At 35.0% G+C, this 21,662-nt stretch overlaps 2 protein-coding genes across 2 annotated transcripts; both read right to left on the bottom strand.

The window, feature by feature from the left end:
* Nucleotides 1–7,485: 7,485 nt before the first annotated feature.
* LOC136969207 (protein trapped in endoderm-1-like) lies at nt 7,486–10,766 on the bottom strand. The gene is given in 6 exon segments (XM_067263302.1): nt 7,486–8,115; nt 8,118–8,200; nt 8,274–8,455; nt 8,528–8,798; nt 9,943–10,308; nt 10,540–10,766. Coding segments are annotated over 5 exon segments (1,083 nt in total). The 5' UTR covers nt 10,308; nt 10,540–10,766; the 3' UTR covers nt 7,486–7,933.
* A 276-nt stretch (nt 10,767–11,042) lies between these two features.
* LOC136969205 (histidine ammonia-lyase-like) lies at nt 11,043–17,397 on the bottom strand. The gene is made up of 19 exons (XM_067263300.1): nt 16,993–17,397; nt 16,027–16,093; nt 15,887–15,914; nt 15,151–15,225; nt 14,980–15,052; nt 14,843–14,909; nt 14,228–14,265; nt 13,881–14,006; nt 13,669–13,808; nt 13,551–13,598; nt 13,425–13,476; nt 13,186–13,281; nt 13,021–13,116; nt 12,796–12,935; nt 12,484–12,549; nt 12,087–12,165; nt 11,930–12,016; nt 11,611–11,854; nt 11,043–11,543 (listed from the first exon to the last, which is right to left on the bottom strand). The coding sequence occupies exons 1-19, from the start codon at nt 17,231–17,233 to the stop codon at nt 11,303–11,305; spliced, it is 2,004 nt and encodes a 667-aa protein (XP_067119401.1). The 5' UTR covers nt 17,234–17,397; the 3' UTR covers nt 11,043–11,302.
* Between the last annotated feature and the right edge of the window lie 4,265 nt (nt 17,398–21,662).

Below are 21,662 nucleotides of genomic sequence, written 5' to 3'. Positions count from 1 at the left end.
AGAATTGTATAAAAATGAATTTGAAAAAGCTGAATCAGGTTAATTATAAACAGCATCAACGAAAAAACAAGGAAATACAAGATTTACTTATAAGAAACTGATTAATATTTTATAATTTTGTTTTTTAAAGATAAACGACTTTATGAAAAGGTTTGGAAAAATTCCTCTTGGAATACCCGTTGGCGGATTCTTCTATATAAAACGGGATTTCCCCATAAGAGTAAATTATCATTTATGTAATCGTATAAATATAGTTCAAGTATAAACGATATTAATATAATATATATATATATTATATTAATATCGTTCACAATGTTAAAAATTCTCGTGTCACAATGTTAGTTACCTTACTCCTCCGAAACGGCTTTACCGATTTTTACCAAATTTTATATGCATATTCAGTAGGTCTGAGAATCGGCTACTATCTATTTTTCATACCCCTACACCATTTCCCCCTTTCAAAAATATATTTATATATGGATTAAGGCTTTTATGTCCAACAGATGGCGCTAAGTTTGCTTTTCTGTCAGGCATTATGCTTTTCTGTGAGAATGGACTGAAGCAGATCATTTTCTATCTATCTATATAAATAAAATATAACGTTCGTTTGTTCCTACCGATTCCTTTGAAATTTTGACACAACGTTGCATTCGAATACGCACGTGTTTTTATATAATATACATGTCGACATTCTCCCCACTGAAGGGAGATGGACGGGATTAAGGCTTACCGTGAAGAACTCGGCTTCTATTATACTATTTTACATGCGGTTTTTTGCGTTTTTAATTGCGTTTTAATAGGTTACGTCAACGGAATATACACTAAAAAGGGATTTTTCGATATTCCCTAGCGGGAAAAGGCTTACTGAGGGAAGGCCAGCGGGATTAAGGCTTACTGTGAAGAACTCGGCTTTTATTATACTATTTTAGATGCGTTTTTGATTGCGTTTTAATAGGGTACGTCAAGAGAATGTACACTAAGAAGGGATTTTTTGAAATTCCTCCCACGGGGGAAGTGTTATACATTTATAATAAATACATTTTGAGCCACAACAACGCGTGGCCGGGTCAGCTAGAAATTACCTAGAAATAATTTATATGGCAAAACAACGTTTGCCGGGTCAGCTATATTTATTTATTTATTTATTTATTTATTTTAAAAAACACAAAAATTTTGTAAAATCGGAACTGGTGATATACGAGTGTCTTTATTACCATCTTGCCTTCTCTTCTTCTTCTTATTCTTTTAATATGGAGGTTATAGCCTTTTCGGCTCTTTCTCCGATCGACGTTGCCAGTTGCTAAGCGAAACGGCTAGTGAGGCTAATGTAGCGCTCCAGCGCCGCCACGTGTTGATCTTGCCTTCTCGGGAGTGTTTCGTCTTTTTATCCAGAGAGGAGAGCGCTGGAAAATGTAGATTGAAAAGCGAGTGGACTCCGTCTCCGCTCATACTGGCGGTGACCAGACCCTAAACACCGGAGTTCGATCGGGGGTTCGCACCTCACTCGGACGAGCTGGCAGCGGGAGTTTTTTCCGGGTTTTCCTCCTTGCCAATGACGCCTGAATAGGGGCCAGCTTTCCCCCAAGTCCTCCCGGAAGGCATTCCTATCTCCCCTTCTCGCGGTGGCCGTCTCCGATAAGGCTGACTTTGGTCGCATCCGTGATCTCTCATCTGTCTTCTCGGATTGGCTGTCTTCTATAAGGCCGACTCTTCAGTCGCTGAGCGATCATCTTCCTGTTCTTCCGGAGTATAAGCGAAAAGCAATAGACTCCTCTATGAGCCAAAGGCAAAGGTAGATTGAAAAGGTCCCCCTGGCGACGATACTTTACAGTCATAATTTGTTATTTTTTCGTCCGATGGTTCTTTTTTAATTTTTAATATTTAATTAGAAAAAATTTTGTAAAAATACTAGAATAATTGCTTTTATGTGATAATAAATTTTTAAAAATTTTGGAAACAGATTGTATAAACTATGCGGGAAATGTGTTCTCGTAAATACTGCGTTTATAGAAAAATTATTGGGCTGCAATTTGAAAAAATTGTAGACCCGCTGTCGTCACCTATCTACCTGTCCTTCTTTAATCGCGAGAAAGGAGTTAGATAGATGAAAGTCGATACCAGAAGCGGAAAGCTTAGGGCAGGAGACTTAGATATACGAATATCCAGTTTAGAACGGAAGTAACGTTACTTTTCTTCCGAACGGAGTTAGATGGATGACCGACACGACTTTATTGCTAACGGGAAAAGTATGATGTACAGTACACGGGCAAGACCACCACTAAAAGAATTGACGAAAAGTTGCAGCTCGGCATTATGACCATTTCAAAATAAGTAATGACTTGTTACAATTAATTTGGTTTATCTGGTTAAGGCAACGCAACACGTGAGCGATCTGCTGAGGGGATGCATCTAGGGAAGACTTTTATGAGAAGTTGGACCCTGTTTAGGTGTTACTAAATCGGAAAACTGCTCTTGGCTGGCCCGTTGGCTCTGCCCGAATTCACGACAAACTACAAGCTAACTACCGGTATTCAGTGGTTTTGTCTACTCGGCTACACTTATTACGAAAATATCGTTCGAAAAGCAAAAATACGTGTGGAAAGTGCTATGTGCTACCTGTCACAGTAATTGAGCGAATGTAATATATATTTTTGTTTTGTTTGGTAAGAATTATATTTAGTTTATGATTTTGTTAAATTTTTTACCAATATATGGCGCTACGTGTAAATCAGAAAATTGAATGTAGATAGAAATTAATTGACTTACAGAAATTCAATAGATATTTTGGGGTGGAATGTACGACATGATCTAAGTTAGAAGTATTTAAGCGGAACTACCGAGTTTCGTAGCAATTGCTCAAACGGCCTAGGAGTGTATAGCGAAACAAAAAACAAACAAACATCTTCATATTTATATATCGATTACACGATTCCTTTATACTTATGAAACAGCATCCGTGCTCTTTAATGAAAATATCTTTAGAAAGTTTTAGCATTTTGCAAATATCCCTTACATCCGTGTTGGCAAAGTTTCGCAGAGAAGATTAATTAAGACAACTGTAGTGTTTGTACCAGAGCCCCTTTAGCCGCCACTCGAAAACACCGAGCGACGTTTCCACTTCCCAAGACGAGGACCTAGAGGTTGGATTTCGGAAAGCGGTGTCGGTGTTATGTGACGGTGTCGTTTACTGTAACGAAACGTGATACGTAAATGATTGGACGCGACGAACAAACTAAATAACGGTTCAATTGTGAATGTTACGGCGAGGGATGTTTGTAAGGATGTGTTGTAACGAAACCGTCGAAATCGTTTAAGTAACGAAATTCGCGCTTCTTCGTCCTCGGCATAGTGCAGTCGTGCACTGAAGACTTCGATGTCTTTCTATCTTTTCTCCACTCCTCTGCCAACACCAGCGTTACGTCGTCGGTCCTTTTTCTTAGGTCGTCGTCTAGCTTGTCCATCAATTTGTTTCCGGATTCTAAAATTCGTTCCGATTGATGAACTAATTCCTGCCTGGTGCCGAGGACAGCTTATCGCGGTCCAAACTGGGTCAGATGGAGCGTGTAATTTGTGGTATACCTGACGTTATCCCGTAATAAAAAATATCGTAACTATATTACGATATTTTTTATTACAGGATTTTTAATTAACTATATTAATTAAAAATCCTTACATTCGAGCTCCCGGGTTGCGCGTCAAACGAAAGCGTGCTCGCTTCCGTTTAACGTGCAACCCGGGCACTCGAAATTCTAAACAATAAATGGCGAAATAAACGGTTTTACAATACAATGATTGTTTCTGTAATAATAGCATCGAAACAATTATTACATTTTCAAGTCAACTGTATGGTTTATTAATTCTGTTTTTCTATTTAGTATTTGAATATTAGTTTGTCTTCCTACAGTTTCAAATACCTTTCGGCAGCTTATGTAACATAATGTTCGGTGTGGAAAGCCAGATGAAAGATGAAAGGAGAGAAAAGAAAGACCACCGATATGGTCGAGTCTGAGGAGAGTATTAATAGTAAGGATGGGTGAAAATAAAGCATAAGTGTGCTCAAAAGCACTCTTATATTATTTCAAATTTACGAAAGAAACTTTTACCGCATTTACATCTTATTTTATTTATATTATGCTATCATTATTTTTACATATAAGAAATATGAATTTAAAATCTTAATAAATATATAAAATGTACTCTAAAGCGTATCGAATCACTTTTTGATATTTTTTAAAATACGACACCGACAAAGGCGATTTTGAAAGTCATCGATGAACTTTCCATTTCATTTTCGGTATCTGGAAATTAGGTTCCAGTCTAAAAAGTCTTGTAATTCATACTTAATATTTAACTGTTCATTCAAAACTTTATGTATTTAACGTTTAATAAATTGACCCAGATAATATGACATCGAGCTACTTATTTCTAATCAAAGTACGATGCGCATTATCTGGTGAATGTTTCGTCGAATTAGGGCGCTTATTATAATTAAGAAATGAAAAAACCCGTTGTTAGATGTGGAAAATTGGATACTTATCGACTTTTCACAGGGTAGCGCTTTCGATTCCGCTCAGGCAAGTGCTAAATGCTACCTGTCTCCGTAATTGCCGAGTTTCGCAGCAATTTGGTCGAATGGCTAAAGCGTGCATAGCGAACGAACAAACTTTTGATTTATATACATAGAGACAATAGTAAGGATTATTCAGAATATATTAATTATATTCTTAATATCCCGTCCGAATTTTAATTAATTAGAATAATTCGAGTTCATTCGTCGTCTAGTTTCCCCTATTTTCACAGATGTTTCGTGTTACGGCAGTCAACAGAATAATATAGGAGAAGGTGGTATTACGGAACCCCATTTTCATTATAGTAATATGTAAACAAGGTATCACAACTACGTTCACATTTTTTGTGCGAAAAGTACTGGTAACTATGAAACTAAATGTTTCTAATTGGATTTTTCGCTAGTATAACTACAAGTATGGTTTTTGAAGGCTTCTGTAAGAAAAGTCAGAAAGTCGTTTTTGGGAAGCCGGGTGGTAATATGGAACCCCATTGTATGTTTTCAAAAAAAATGCTTTAATAATAGAAAAATATGACCTCCGTCAACAATGTGTATTCCAGCAGATCTTTTTCGATATTCTCAGGAAGAATTGGCTTTCTAGCTAGTGTCTTTTTCACAAATTGCTCCGGACGAATGCCTGCTTGCAAAGAGAGAGTTCGCAAAGTAGTTTTTGGCACCTCATAAAATTTTTCAGCTTTCTTCAGCCCCATTTTCTTGTCCCTTACCATATTCACTGTCTCTGCCATTTTTTCCTGGCTCGATCTTTGTCTCTCCAAGTCTTTCTTTGGCTTGTTCAGCTGGGCTCTATTCACCTGAAAATTAAAATGAAATCAATTTATAAAAATCAGCTTTAAAAACACTTATCTATCCAGAACAGTTCTTTTAAAACCGAAATAACTTCAGAATTTAGCTAGATCTACTTATCTATAGTTTCAGGTATCTATTTCTAATTTCTTCATTCGTCTACCCCATACTTTTACAAAAATATTCCATGGTTTTAATTTGTGGGTATTACGAACCCCACAGGAGTTGGGTTCCATATTAATAGCACCAATGGGGTCCATACTTCACGCATCTCCTTCTTGGGTTAACTTAATTTCTGTCAACGCCAAGCTTTAAAAACGTAAACATCAGACAGATTAACTTGTACCCCTAGGCTTATAGAACGGGACACATGCACCAGATACCTACAACTACACGATTTATATTTTAGAAATAATTAAATTTACTTACCATTCAAAAGTTTGGAATTGCCAAAAGCACAAATGTCCTGTTTCACTGAACTCAACCACATAACTGAAATGGGAAGCATCCCCCCTTGCTACGAATGTCTGCCTAGTGTAGCACAGCCACAATTTGCTAGAATTCGAATCTATTATCAGTCTGAAATGGAGGGGTTCCATAATACTACCTTCTCCGCTACAAGTTTTTAATAAACTAATTTCTCTATCGTACATTAAAAATCGTCGAAAAGAGTAAAATAATTATATATAGTAAATAGAGATTTTATTATAATACTCTTTTCTAAGAGGAATTAAAACGATCATTTTTGCATTAGAATAGGATAATTTCTTAATGCAAATTCTGTTTTCACAACAGTCGCTCATTTTCCTTTGCAGAATGGAGAATTTCAACGAATCGAAGAAGTGGAACACCTCGGACCACGCCGAGCCCGAGGATGGCGCTTGGTCTTCGCCTGGTGCAATACGGGTGCTTTCCAAAGATGCGGAGGAACACTCGCATACTCCCGAGTCAAACGGGTGGTCGTGGTAACTCCGGACGACAACGCCTCGTCTCTCGTCCAATATCTGCAGCGACGATACCCCGAAGTTCCGGAATGGACGGTGAAGACAAGATCACCCGAGACGTTACTGGACAGAAAGGAGTCCGAAGAAATGGTGGAAGAATCCGTCGAGCGTAAAAGACCTTGGTGGAAAAGGTCGTTTTTTCTGCCGAGACCTTATTGCGCGGATTTCGACTTTCCACCGAATGTGACACGGCCATTTTCACCCTGCTGGACTCGACTTTCCATCCCGATTTACGGACGGATACTTCGACACCATTCGAGATCGTTCCTCCACTTCGGTTAAAGTGCATAGAACATCGACAGTGACGTCTACCGTGTCAAAGTGACAACGAAACGTTAAGCAGTGTTCTCGTGTTTAATTAAGAACTGTATTTAAACGACTATAACTGGTCGAGACAACTTATAATAGGCCTATACAGACTGTATTTCAACCGACTAGTAAAAAATTTTACTAGAAAATAACGGATATTGGTCACTAGAATGCACTAAACGTTGAACTTTAACCAAAAACACACACATTGCAATCGATATGTGTTCAAAGCAGAATTATAATTACTTCAACAATTAAAATTGTATGTGGAATTTTCATGATTGTACTGTATGTACTGTACATAAACTTTTATATTTAATAAAACTTCTTAAATTTCATATTAACTGCTTAAAGATTCGATATTTATCGAAACTTGGTGAGTTTTAGATGAAATTTATAATTATAAAAAAAGACAGGTCATTTATAGATTTAAAAGTTTAATAAAAAATAAAAGAATTTTAATAATGTTCGCACTTTAATCAATGTTAAAAATTAATTGAATAACAGATATTTAAAAGAACAAAAAGGTAAATATTTTAAACACAATTGAACTATTTACAAAAAATAAAAATAAACACAGCCTTAATTTCATTCCTGAACGGAATTAATACTCCGAAGAGGCTCTGTGCCTTTGGAAGCGTGTTCCCACTTACAACCTTTTATTCGTATTTCTGGTCTCGGTTAAACATCTTTTATCGATGAAGAAATTTACTTACAGGGTGGCCCAAAACGTCGAGAAATGCAAACTATTTCGGGGAGGGGGATTCTGTATGTACCTATACGTGTGGGGGAGTGGCACGATTTTGTTCACCCACACTTTGAAGCTTAATAACTCCTGTGCTTTTTGTCGAAAATTTCCGAAATTTGGCAGGGAGGTTTGCGTATTAGGGGGATCGATGCTATTAAATTTTGGTAGTTAAAGATCGAAGGGGTGAGGAGATAGAAGAGGTCACGTGTCGTATCCTGAATGGGGTCGAACTTTATAAAGATTTTATTCGAGTTTTAACATTAACAATTTTTGTTTCTTTTTTTATTAAATCGGTTTTTACAGTAGTTAACTGGATTTTGCACTATTCTATTTATAAAAATTACTATTATTTTTAATGTAATTTCGAAAAAATTCGTGATAATTATAAATGAAAATGAATCGGTAGCTGTTGTAATATGCCACCGACGTTAGCAAATATCGAGATTTTACGTAACAACAAAGCCGAGAATTAGATATTGTCCTTTCTATTCGCTGTATAATTTACAGATGACAATTTGAATTGGATTTGTTATCGTCAGTGGAGCATAACTTTTTCTTCTTTCCGGAATTATTAAACATGTCCATGAAAACGGAGCTGCCGGATCTTGTCGAAACTTTCAAATCGGGTGAACTGCAATATCTAGAACGAGGACATAATAAACGAAGGTAAGCTTGACGATATGCTGATTCATTACAGCGTAGATGAAAGGGTTGATTGTCGAAGACATCCAAGCCAAAACTGAAGAAAGTATATGCACGGTCGGATACCTAAACGAGTTTAAGCGTTATTAAGTGAGTTTTATCGCCATTAAAAGCTGGAAAATGAAAGCAGATAACTTACTTTATATCGGAATCGAAAACATTGACGATCATTAGAGGTAGGAAGCAAATTAGAAATGAGCAAAACACAGTTAACATGACCTTAGTGATCCTCAATTCGTCTTTCCTTTGAGACATTTGCCTTTCGGCATTCCTATTGTTACTGGAAACGTGAGAAGATACGTTCTGGCCACTTCGACGAACCTGTAAAATATCTTATAATTACATTTTAAACCGAGTAATTAAGAAAATATATCCGAAACTTTGAATAATTACTTTTAGAAATATGCAGGAGTAAGAGATGATGATGACGATGCAGGGTAGTAAGAATCCGAAGACGAAGAGGAATTTCTTCGAAGATCGCCCTTTTATGGACAAAATGGTACAGGAAAATGTTCGGGGATCGTAGCCGAAATATCCCCACGACCTAACTAGAGTCGGTATCAAAATGGCAAAGCTGAAACACCAGATGAAGGCTATCATGACGGCCACGTATCGTTTCTGATAGATTTTAGAGTAAACGGTATAGTGGTTGATCAATACATATCTGCAAACAATTATCTATATTATTAAATTATCAATATATTTTTATTATTATTTTGCTCTATATAATCTGAAGTGTAATTTATTGATGAATAATAATTACACCAACTTGTGTAAAGGTCATATAAGTTAAATTTCGGTAATTAAATGCAATTAATTTACAGGAAATTAATTGCAGCTTGTGGTATAATATATGTAAACAAGTCACACTTATTCCAAACTTAGAAATATTCGTAAAAACTTCTGTTTATAATCCATAATCTCAGTTGCCAACGTTGGAATTGACAGGTACATCTCCGGAAGTTTCATTAATTTTGCTTGCACTATTAAACATATATTTGCATTAGATAAAAGAAAACACGCGGAAGATAATGTTGGATCGATTCAAACGGAAATTTATTAATAAAAATCTCAGAAAAATAAGTAAATAACTCGAGTAAATCAATGGTGTAACTTCACAACGTCGCTGGTTTGCTTGGCTTTGTTAAAACAATTCGTTTCTAAATATATTATTTCAGTTTTAAAATTATATAAATATTTAAAATCAGGATTATATATCTATATATACACGCATATTTAGTCATATAAATTACACATCAGAGAGTGGGCCTTTGTGTCGGGGAATACGGCTGTTTCACCTCTTATCTTGGCCCAAGCGTGAAAATAATTGATTTATTCCAGCAATTTCTCATTTAATAACAATACAATTCTCTAAATTTCGATAAAATATCGAGAATTTCCTTGTTTACGTAAATATGATACGACCGTTTCGATATCAATTTAGCATGTACGAGTATGAATCATCGTTGCAACTCGTATAGTTTAATTTAATTTTCCTTTGAACGTAATTATTATTTAGTGTTAATTTGATATTTAAGTAGAATTATATCTTATCCAGAAAATAAATTATCATTTAATAAAGCTGTCTTTCTCGATATCTCGATGTCTGTCTTTCTCGTTATTACGGGTTATAAAACTCCTTATCAATTTTCACTAGAATATATTTCCATGTTTATTTATCGATAAATTAAGTAAATTAGACGATAATTTACACCGTAATTAACTTAATTAGCTGCCGAGAAATTCCATTAAGAACGATTCTTACGACTATAGTAATGTATAACGTATGTACTGTACAGTACACTTACCTGTTTATAGTGATGGCAGTCATAGACAACAGAGAAGCAGCAACGTTTCCATAAAAGAAAAATGGGAAAAGTACACAAAGGGTATCACCTAGTAACCACGCTTGGTGAATATATCGTGAAGCAGTCAGGGGTAGGTTGATAAAACAAAAGAGTAAATCGGCAAAACATAAACTAATGACAAATACTGTAGTGGCATGGCGTAACTTGACGCATTTCCATAAGGCTAAAATCGTCAGGAGGTTTCCTAGTGAGCCTACAATTACGAATACGATAGCAGATACGTAAGCGAAGACGATAGCGGGACGTGGATAAGGTACGACAATCGTAGTAGTGTCGTTAGATAAATGATCGGTGGTAAGGCTCATACTACAATCGAAAAATAAAAACAATAACTAATTACTTAAAATCCGCGTGGTAAAATTTTATCTTCCTGCTCCGTAGATAAGAGCAGCTATCTTTAAGTAACGTTTTAAAAAATATATATATCTATCTCGCATTTCTTATCTTAATAAAAATGTAAAATTATTAACAGGGGAAAAAAGTCGTATTTTAATAAATTTACGCGATGTTTTACGACTTAAAATTCTGTCATCTCACCTCTTAACGAATAAGGATGCTCGTCTAGGAACGACCGACGTTATCAATATAACGTAGCAGACTAACCAACACTCAACCGTTATTAAATAAAATCATTTGGCGCAATCAACTCTTCGAAGCTCTCTTATAGACATCTGATTGGATTAAACGTTAAAAGAACACCCAAAAAATACACTACAACAACTTTTATTTATTCGTTACACAGTAGGAAACAACAAGGAATTGAATAATGAAAACAAAACAAAAATACAGGAACGTTAGTTTTGATTTAAAAAAGTCGATAAATTTCATTCAATTTTAATTGTTTTTAATGGATATAAAATGTACCTCCTCCTCCTCCTCCTCCTCCCTACATTAGGAACTCTTCAAGATATAGTAGTGTAATTTAAAGTGGAGAGTCTCTGACATAAAATTGTTTTAACAAAACAGTTAAGAGTTAGTTGATTAGGTTAGAAGTGATTGGAGATGAGTGGTGATGAGGAAATATATGTTGATATTACATATCCTGTGTTGTCTTATAATCGTTCATCGACTTCCTCGAAACCCAATGGTAGCCGTACGTTCAACTTTAGACGGGATCTTTTCCTCTCCAAATTGTTCTGGTCAATAGAATGATTGGTAATGCCGATACAAATGGAGATAATAATGGCCACGTCTACGACGAAGCTTCCTTTACCACCCCAATCGATATTTTTTTTTATGTTTTTGGAAATTTTTATTAGTGAGAGATTAAATTTTTTTTTGGTAATATTTTATAAAAATTTCATTCGGATTTAAATGTTTTTTCTCCGAAATATTCTTCTAAAGATCCGTTGAGTTCGTCGAATTTCCTCTTCATGGATTTCGAGAAACTGGTGGTGGGCGAAGACGGTCTTGTTTCGACTGTTTGTTCGTTGAAATAACGATCCACGTAAGGTCGAACGGTTTCCCAAACTCTTTCTTCCTTCAGAAGTTCTGTAGCAGCTTCGATATCCGGAGCAAAATATCTATCTTTGTCCCATGTTCTGTACGTAAAATCGATTACGATTAGAAAATTTAATAATTCTTTCAGAAAATGGCACGTAGACTTACTTGACTGTTGATCTCACTAGTTTATAGACTGCTTCTAAAGGGCATGTAGATTTTAGAGGGCGTAACAGATCTATAGCTTGGCACGCTGCTAGTAGTTCTATAGCGATAACTCTTTCTACGTTTTCTACTACTTCCAATGCTTTTCGTGCAGCGTAAGCACCCATAGAGACGTGATCTTCCGTTCCAGCGCTGGTAGACAGAGAATCGACAGAAGCGGGATGGCACAAGACTTTATTTTCTGAGACTAAAAATTCAAATTATAAATTCTCCGTTAATACGAATGAAGATTATAATTGAACTGGGGAGAGTTCAGACTTACCTAAAGCAGCGGCAGTACAATGAGCTAACATGAACCCAGAATTCAATCCTCCGTCTTTTACTAGAAAGGCCGGAAGTTCGCTTAAAGCTAAGGAAACAAAGTATATAATTATTTAATTTATTTAAAAAAAAATCTATTTAAGTGGAACGATATTTACCCGGATTAACTAATCTTTCGATTCTTCTTTCGCTCATGCTGGCAAGTTCGTGGACGGCAATGGCCAAATAATCCAAAGCCTGGTTAAAGAAGTTTGGGTTAGATTTACCTTTGGTAGTCAAAATGGCGGCTCGTCTCTGATTCCAGCATACAGAAGAAAGGAAACGCACGTTCTAACCTAACCTAACCTATTCTAATAATTTGGTTGGTAATAATTATAATAATTTATTAGAATAGGTTAGGTTAGGTTAGGTTAGAACATGCGTTTCCTTTCTTCTGTATGCTAGAATCAGAGACGAGCCGCCATTTTGACTACCAAAGGTAAATCTAACCGAAATTTGTAATAAATTTGTGACGACGGATTAAATAAAACATTAGAAATTTGCACATGTTTCTACCTTGGCTGGGTATTCTCCATGGAAATTTCCTCCCGATATAATTTCTGCACGTTCGGTAAAAACCAACTGAAAAGCTTTGTTAAGCAAAATTTTTGCTTACAATTTTATACTTTAATGCAAAATTACAACTAGTAATTTACTTTTTAAAACGTTAACGTATGCAGTTACAATATTCTGAATGCCACAAGAGAAGCGAGATCCAATCTTCTGTACCAAAGAATCATTGATAGGCCCGCATCGAGGTTCTAACTCGTGTTATCAACAGCTGGAGGCAATTTCATATTATCGACTAGAAATAAACTGTAAGGATACGGGATTATCGGTGGCACTGTTCATTTCGGTGGTGATGATTCCTCTGACGAATCCGATGGTCTCGTGTACTATTCCGTGAACCTGAGGACAGCATCTCAAAGTGTAAGCATCTTGAACGCGATTGCAAAATCGATGACTTTCTATATTAAAGAAAATATTGAAAACGTTATTTATTTATTTAATGGCCTTTTTTATATTACAATATTTATTTATTAATGTATTTACCCGCTAACTCGGATGGGAAGGTGTCTGAATGTAAGAGAGATCTCAATCTTCTAGCTACTTGTATCTGTCCTTTGTGAGGTCGAATCTTTTGAATATCTGAATAAAATTATTTAAGACGAGTTAACGCAATTAGAAAACTTTATATTGTCTAAACCATCGACTCACCTCCATCGAAAGCGCGCGTGGTTCCTTTTAAAACTTCCAAAGATAGTGCAGCGACTACATCCGCTTGTCTCGCTATAATGCTTGCTCTTTGTACGGCTACAGCGTAAAATATCAAAAAAAAATTTAAATTCTTCTGTAAGATATAAATCACTGGTGAAGCCAATTAATGGGACTGGGATCCCACTAACAGGAGGGCCCAAACCAATCTTTTATAAGAAATTTCAACTGTTCATAATTACCTTCTGCTCCTAATGAAGTAATTAATTGCGTTCCGTTCAAAATGGCAATTCCCTAATAATATTAATAATAATAATTAGCTTTAATTTTATTTTAAAACATTAAATAAAGATTAAAACGTAACATACCTCTTTCGGTTTCAGCTGAATCGGTTGCAATCCATGCGATTCCAAGACCTAAAAAAAAGCATAACAAAATAACATTTCGTATATATTAAAATAATAATAATAATAATAAAGTAATTACATATTTAGCCTCTCCCCATCCGCTTTCGGGGCTCCACATTTTCCCTTCTCCAATCAAACCTAGAGCCAAATGAGCCAGTGGAGCCAAATCACCACTGGCTCCCACGCTTCCTTTTTCGGGGATCCACGGCAAACAAGATGCTATAGAAAATTTTATTTATTTGTTTATTTAATCTTTAGTGCCCGAATCTTTTGTTTAATGGATAAAATTACCGTTAAAGGCATCCACTAGTTGTTGTAGTGTTTCTAAAGAGATCCCGCTGTACCCTTTAGATAACACATTGATTCTCAGAGCCAGGAGCATTCGGGTTTTGTCCGGTGGCAGCGGATTTCCCACACCTATCAATAAACAAAGGATTTATAAAATAAGAGCAAATTTTAATAGGGATGAAAGCAACTGAGCTAAATGATTTTACGATATATTTTCTTCCTGTTTTTCCCCTAAGAACCCTACGATTATACAACAGTATTATATCTAGCCTATATAAAAGGCAATAAAGTCAGAATTTAAATTATTATTATTATTTTTTTTATTATAAATAGGAATAAAATCATCTTACCAGCAGCGTGAGATCTGACCAAATTTTCTTGCAATTGACTGAAAAAAATAATTATAAATGGTCTTATTTTAAATATTTCATTTTAAAAGTAAAATACATATGAACTCAATTACTGTAATGAATGTAGACAGAATATACTAGATATATGCATATATATTATACATACACTAATATAAGCCTGCATGTAATTAATGGGTGCGTGTAGATTTGCAAGTAGTTAAGTAAGCAAGCTTACTTAACTACTTGCAAATCTCACATAAGTAAATTTCGGTTAATGTTACCCTAGGTATCCAAGATGGCGGCTCGTTTCTGAATCCAGCAAACAGAAGGCAGGAAACAGTGAGGACCACGTTCTAACCTAACCTAACCTATTCTAATAATTTGGTTGCTAATAATTATGTAATTTATTAGAATAGGTTAGGTTAGGTTAGAACGTGGTCCTCACTGTTTCCTGCCTTCTGTTTGCTGGATTCAGAGACGAGCCGCCATCTTGGCTACCTAGGGTAACATTAACCCAAATTTCTTTTCTATACAATTTAAGATTGCCTCTAAATAATGTCTATAATTCATTATTTTATTTGAAAAACGAGTAATTATTATATGAAAATTTCTTACGTTAATTGTTCGTCCGAAATGACTGTTGTGGCGAATTTTCCAAATCCAGAATTAACTCCATAAACAACTTGAATACGAAAAAATAAAACGTTTGTTTAACGTTAGAATATAACTACTAATGTAATTTAATGAACTACCTTTATTTTCTTGTAATATCCTTTCCAATAAAGCTCTGGAATTTTTAATTCTCTCCTTAGCATCTTCGCAAAGCTAGAAAGAATGTAGAAATATAATGGTGTTATTCTCGTATTAAAATAATAAATAAATCATTTAGAGTGAGTATATTTATTATTAAAATGCCCTTTTACCTTAAGTCTGTACAACCCTTTACCCAAACATAGAAGATCATCAGGTTCCAGGCTGCATCCATCTAAGCATATATACTGCAAAAGACATGTTGGAAATTTAAAATTTCGCGACATTAATTGCCTCTACAATTGGGCTAAAGTATATATGTATTGAGATTTTTAAAAATCCCTTACGTAATAGCATTAAATAACATTAAATCACTTTACTAGATCCATGCAATGATCCCAAGGTTGAAATTGCGTTTAATAAACACGTAAACTGTGTGATACCATTAAAAAAAAATTAATCTTGTGTCTCCCGATCTTCCCAAAAGTTTGCTTCTTATTAATATCCTACCACCGAATTTACAAGTAATTATCTGTGAAGGTTCCTCGATTCTCTTATCTAATTAATGCTAAAGAATTTATAAACAGAAAAAACACTACGAATTCTTATCCCGTAAGGTCATGCCACAAAGTTTCATAATTATTCGTGTGATAATCTACGTATAAACACGGGAATATCATAAACAATATGCAAGTTAGATGCAATATATCGTATACACGATCAACGATACGATAAAGTAAAACATTTCACAATTAATTTACGTCAAGAGTTTTAAAACTTTAATTGAAAACTTCCTTTTACTTATTACGTATAGATTTTTAATACAACAATATTTATTATATTAAATAGATTAATCATTTAATAAGAGGATGATCTAATTAAATTCTAGAATTTTAATTGTTTACTCACTTCATCTGGAAGGCTGAATTTTCCCGGTCTGTTGTTTTTAAGTTAAAAAAAATAATGATTTTTTTTATATTCGTAATATTTAAAAATTTAGCATTTTTTTTTTAATATTAAAAAAGTATATTGTGTTTACGAAAGGATACACTTGTTCGGGTATGTAATGAATTTCGGCAGGTCCGGTTACGGGATTGGCTCGATCCGTTTCCAACACTAGAATTTTAAAAATTTATATTAGCAAATTCTATGGGAAAATAGTAAAAAAAAACGAGACTTTATACAGTAAAAGTATAGAAGTGTTTCTCTGTGCCGAACAGAGATTTGTGGGTGAATATGCGGTGGCGATCTATTCGTGGAACATGAATACTGAGTTAGGCAAATTACTATATAATTATAATATATTAGCGAGGTCGAGGCCGAAGTTTTAAACGCGTAAACGTGTACGTCGGACGTTCGGCGCCGCTTTCCTGTAAGCCTAGAAGTTTGACAATGGCGTTTGGAATGTCGAGCATGATTCCACTGACTTTCCAAACGCCATTGTCGAACTCCTAGGCTTAAAGGAAAGCGGCGCTGAACGTCCGACGTACACGTTTACGCGTTTAAAACTTCGGCCTCGACCTCGCTATTATAGTCCGCGCAGCGAAAGAGTAGACACGAGTCAGCCTGAGCCGGAAGAGTCTGTGTCAGATGAAGGGGTTGGAAGGAGTTTTCCTTCGTTTTTAAGACGTTTTAATGCTAACTTTATCGTAAATAATTATATTGTTTTATTACTGTGATCCACGTGTCAATACCCAGGTGTCTCCTTCCATCTGAAATAAATTTTTCCAGCTCAGGCTGACTCGTGTCTACTCTTTCGCTGCGCGGACTATAGCGAACCCCAAATAAACACCTCGATGGCGTTTATGATTGTTAATTAAGACGTCATCCAATAACTTTTCTTAAGTCTATCCCGGATATGAAGGACCCCGCCTCTCAGCGGCCGGCTATTCCCATGTAGGCCTGGGAGAAATTATAACGAGTATGATTAAACAAGGCTCTCTCAGTACCCAGAGGGCAGAAATAGAGAGAGGGGGCTTACTAATGTAAATATAGAATAAAAATCAATATCTTACCCACTGAAACGTAATCGTTATCATCTAAAATATTTCTGACCAAGTCGTCGGGGTCTAAAATGGCTCCTCCTTTTGTTCTTCGTATTTCTCTCACCTTTTCGATTCGATCAACGTGTGAACTTTGCGGTTGTAGTCTCTGATATCTTCTCAAAGCCTCTTCTCCCAGCCATCTTACTGTGGATCTTCCAGCCTTGCAAGGCACGGCGAACCATTCTCCTCTCACACGCACCGATACTTTCATGGCAATTATGGCAATGCTAATGATGCCACGCTTCGACTCTTTTCACTTACCTTACCCGTGACGTCTTTGATGTATAACCAATCAATGATTTGAAGCTCGGAAACGATAACCAATCAGATGTTTATGAAGGTTTGAAAATCATTACTTATGCCTAGATTATGCTAATTTCTGACTTTTTACTTTCGGCAACGAATCCGCTCGGAAGTCAAGCCAATCGAAATGGACGAAACTATTTTATTGGACAAGTATGTTCATTTAACACTCAATATTTTCGGTGTAAATAGTTATAGCTTCTCGGGATGATCGCGATCGTTGTTCCAAGGACATGTTTAGAGGAAAATCAAGCCCGTAATTTGTTTGGTTTGAAATATCTGCCACCTTAAACTGATAAAGAATGATCTCTTTAATGAGATTCTTTCATCATTAATTTCATCAGCATTTCCTACATTAGCGAGCCGATTACTTATTGTACTGAATAATTACAAAGCCAGTTCTAATATAGAATATTTATTATATAATATACTAGGAATCGGGGAAAGATTTCAGGAACTTCCTTGACTCTCTACTTATATATGAGATGCTCCAAGAGGAGGCCACGGCTAACTGATGAACCCCGTTAGTTCATCAGTAGAATCATCAAAAGCCATGGCCCCTCCTTGACAGTTTAACTAGGGATCATTTATAATAACAACTTTGAAATGAAAATATAACATAAAACAATAATAATTATTATTTTAAGGTCTTATTTTTGCAGCGTATTCAATACATCCTAATGGCACAGAATTCTTCTTTAAGCATTAATTCTACAATGCGTACTTATTGCTGAAAATGAAGATGTATTTCGATGAAGAAACTGTGTATAATTTATAATTAACAGCAATAAAATTATGTATAATACTATAAATTTCTATTAGGACGTTTGGTTTGGTTTTAAAAAGGGGTTTTACATGGACGTGAAAGGGTGCTTTCCAGGAGGGTTTTCTATGTGAAAATGTCCCTATTTAGGTGTTACAAACGGTGAAAATTATCAGCTTTCTATGTTAATTAGAGCTTATCAGATAGCATAATTATATTTTGTATATAAATGTCGAATGTTTACTTTTAAAAATGTATTATTCAACTATTAATAAATGAATTAATTAGTGTATAGAGAATTACAGTTTGTATACATATGTACTTATTTCTTAATCCTTCCGGGAATCGCCTGACAACAAAAGCCAATAATGTTTCGGTCGCTGTATAATATCAATAATTATATCAATGTTACCAATCGAACGATGAAATGCTCCAGATCTTATCCAAGGACTAAAGAATGTAGTCATAAGATCCAACGCTTATTTACGTTTAGTCATCTCGCCCTAGGGTCATCATCAGATAATAAAACAGAAGGTCCTCCGATAATACTAAAAATTCTAGTAAAATTGCAAGTATTTTCTTATAAAATGATTGTCTCGGGCCCCCTGTTAGTAGTGTCCTCGGACAATTGCCTTTTTTGTGCACAGGATAACTCGCCATTGTTGTCAATAACCATATTTGATCAAAAATCACTAGAGAAATACTCATTTAAATACGTCAAACGATAAAAATTAGTTATTTTACGTGCATTTTTTCCAATTTATATTCAAATTTTAGCCATTAAAGTTTGCATAGATGCTCTAAAAGACAGTCTTTATCATAAGTCTATTTGTTTAGATTATGATAAGAATCTCTTCCTCTTACTTAAAAAAAAAAAAAAAAAAAAAGGAATTAAAACATTTTAAAGTAATTTCTTTTAACTAATTAAACATTAATTAAGCCAAATTTATGCTCGAAAATTATAAAGTCTATTCAAGTATATACAAGCTATAAATGTTAACAGAATTCTACGACTTATTAATATAGTAATGAATAATATATTTTGAATTTTTGCAAGTAAAATTTGCATTCGAATAAATAAATAGATAAATGCAATATTTTGTTGATTTTAATCGCAGTTCAATGAAATGCTGATTTTAGGAAAGGTCATTTACTAGTGATTAAAAGATGAATTTGGACTGTTAATCGATTGCTATAATAATCATATTAGCTTGTCAGATAGAAGAGATGCTAACAGTGCCATTTTGTACGACATATAAATACAGAAGGACCCTCAAATTGACTTTCTACGTACAAAACTTGGTAGGAAAATGATCTAAATTAAAGCCACTTTTAATAAGTGTGAAATTTGTTATTATTTAGGTTATATATTATGGGTTTCGGAAACGATAGACTCCATACTTGCCACTTGTTTGGTCTCATTTCATCTTTTTGTCATGTCTCGCTTGTTAAATAGTAAATTGCTTCCCGGATTTGCCCCTGTTTTAATCAAAATAACGACTTTCTACGTACAAAACTTGGTAGGAAAATGATCTAAATTAAAGCTACTTTTAATAAGTGTGAAATTTGTTATTATTTAGGTTATATATTATGGGTTTCGGAAACGATAGACTCCATACTTGCCACTTGTTTGGTCTCATTTCATCCTTTTCTCATGTCACGCGTGTTAAATAGTAAACTGCTTCCCGGATTTGCCCCTGTTTTAATCAAAATAATTAAGTAAAAGAATCAAACTAAGGACTAAGCAATCTTCAGTGCATCTAGTGCTGAACGTCAACACTAAATTGTTCAGAGAGATGTTCTGAACAATTTAATGTTAGCTTCGGACAGTTTAACTAATCATAAACAGAGCCATTCGTAAATATGGGTGTCCTGGCAAATTTCGCTCACGCATTGCAGGCTTTGTTATGGTCCTTCACCATCTTTTCGAGAAGTTGGGCATCGACTTCCCTAATCTTTTGCCGCGTGATAGTTAGAAATGGCCGCCACATCCAGACTCCTGACAAATGTCTTCCTGTGGGCGACCACTCCAATCATGGGTTCGAGCATGAACGCAATGAGGGTGGTGAGGGAGAAGATCCAACTAACCGAGTCAAATCATTTGTGAAAATTTGTGACTCGAACCAGGATGCCCAGACTTTCCCAGCAATCCAGGTGGCAAACTGGTGCCTTTTCCATCCAATTAAGCATTTAAATAATCCAAAATTATACATAAGTATGTAAAAGTTTTTTATTAAAGAATCCTTTTACACGACGATCACAAAAAGAGAATATTGCTCATTTCTCTTATCATTCGTGGGCCTTCTGAAAAATGCCAAAGGAGGATGCCTTCCGGAAAAACTTTCAATAGGAAACTGGTTCCTATTTATATATTAATTAAACACCAAAACAGCGATTCCCAACCCGGGGTACGCGATAGGTTGTTTAGGGGTACAGAAAAAGTTAGTTATTATGGCAGAAAAAATAATATATTATGTATCACAAATTAATAGTATTAAATAATTATTACGTAAAAAATTGTTCCTTGCAACAATTGGACTGTTATTTTATTGCTATAATAATCATATTAACTTGTCAGAAGAGATACTAACAGTGCCATTTTGTATGACATATAAATACAGGACCTAAATCTCCACGTTTTGAAACCTTTTGATGGTGGGGTATGTTACCGTTATTATTATTATCTCTCAACAATAGTTCCCACGTGTTGTTTGAAAAAAGTATTTTTTATTGTTAGCAAGGAAAAGGACATAGCTAGTTTCTCCAGATTTCCTCTACAAGCGGTATTTTTTTTCATTATTTATTCAGTACTTTTATTAATTTTTTATTGACAAGACTATGACTTGTTTATAAAATCGTACTGCCTGCTGTGTTACCAGCTTAGAGGTATGAAGGAGTACATGTCAGAAGTTGCAATTTGGCACAGAGTATTAGGTGCCCAAATCATGCGTGCATAAAAGAAACCAGACTTGTAGGTACTCAGGAAACCGAGAACCGAGTCAAAATAAAATTCAAAATGGCGACACTCTCTACAAACAGGCAGTGCGAGATTTCCGCATGCGTTGCTCGTTGGGAAGTTGGAAATGCCACGGGGGGGGTACGCTAATGAAAAAAGGTTGGGAACCGCTGCACCAAAAAACAACCGGCAAACTCTGCATAGTCAGCCCTTAGACAGGTGTAAATCTGCTAGTAATTACTAGTGTTCAGTAGAATATCCACTTGGCCACTAATGGGCCTCAAAAATAGAATATCGTTTAAAAAGGACATGCCAGAAAATATTGATCAAGAATAAAGTATTTAAGAATGTTGCATTTAATATCATTTCAATTATCAATTTCACAAAAAGATTTTTTTTAAATTTAGTTTTCTGATAATGTACTGTACATCAGCTCTTGTGTAATCACAATATATCAACCACAACTGTTTACGTCATATTTAAGGAGGCCAATTTCAAAACACATCATCATGTCGTATCAGCAAATTCTCAATATTTAAAAAAAAAGAAAAAAAATGTAAATTTATCATGGAATATCACAAAAGTCGCCATTTTCACTAGTTTAATATTCTAGCAAAA

The sequence above is a fragment of the Centruroides vittatus genome, unplaced genomic scaffold (genome assembly GCF_030686945.1).
Source record: "Centruroides vittatus isolate TY-2023 unplaced genomic scaffold, ASM3068694v2 contig_1758, whole genome shotgun sequence".
Taxonomy (NCBI): Eukaryota; Metazoa; Arthropoda; class Arachnida; order Scorpiones; family Buthidae; genus Centruroides; species Centruroides vittatus.
This window is presented reverse-complemented; position numbering and strand designations above follow the sequence as displayed.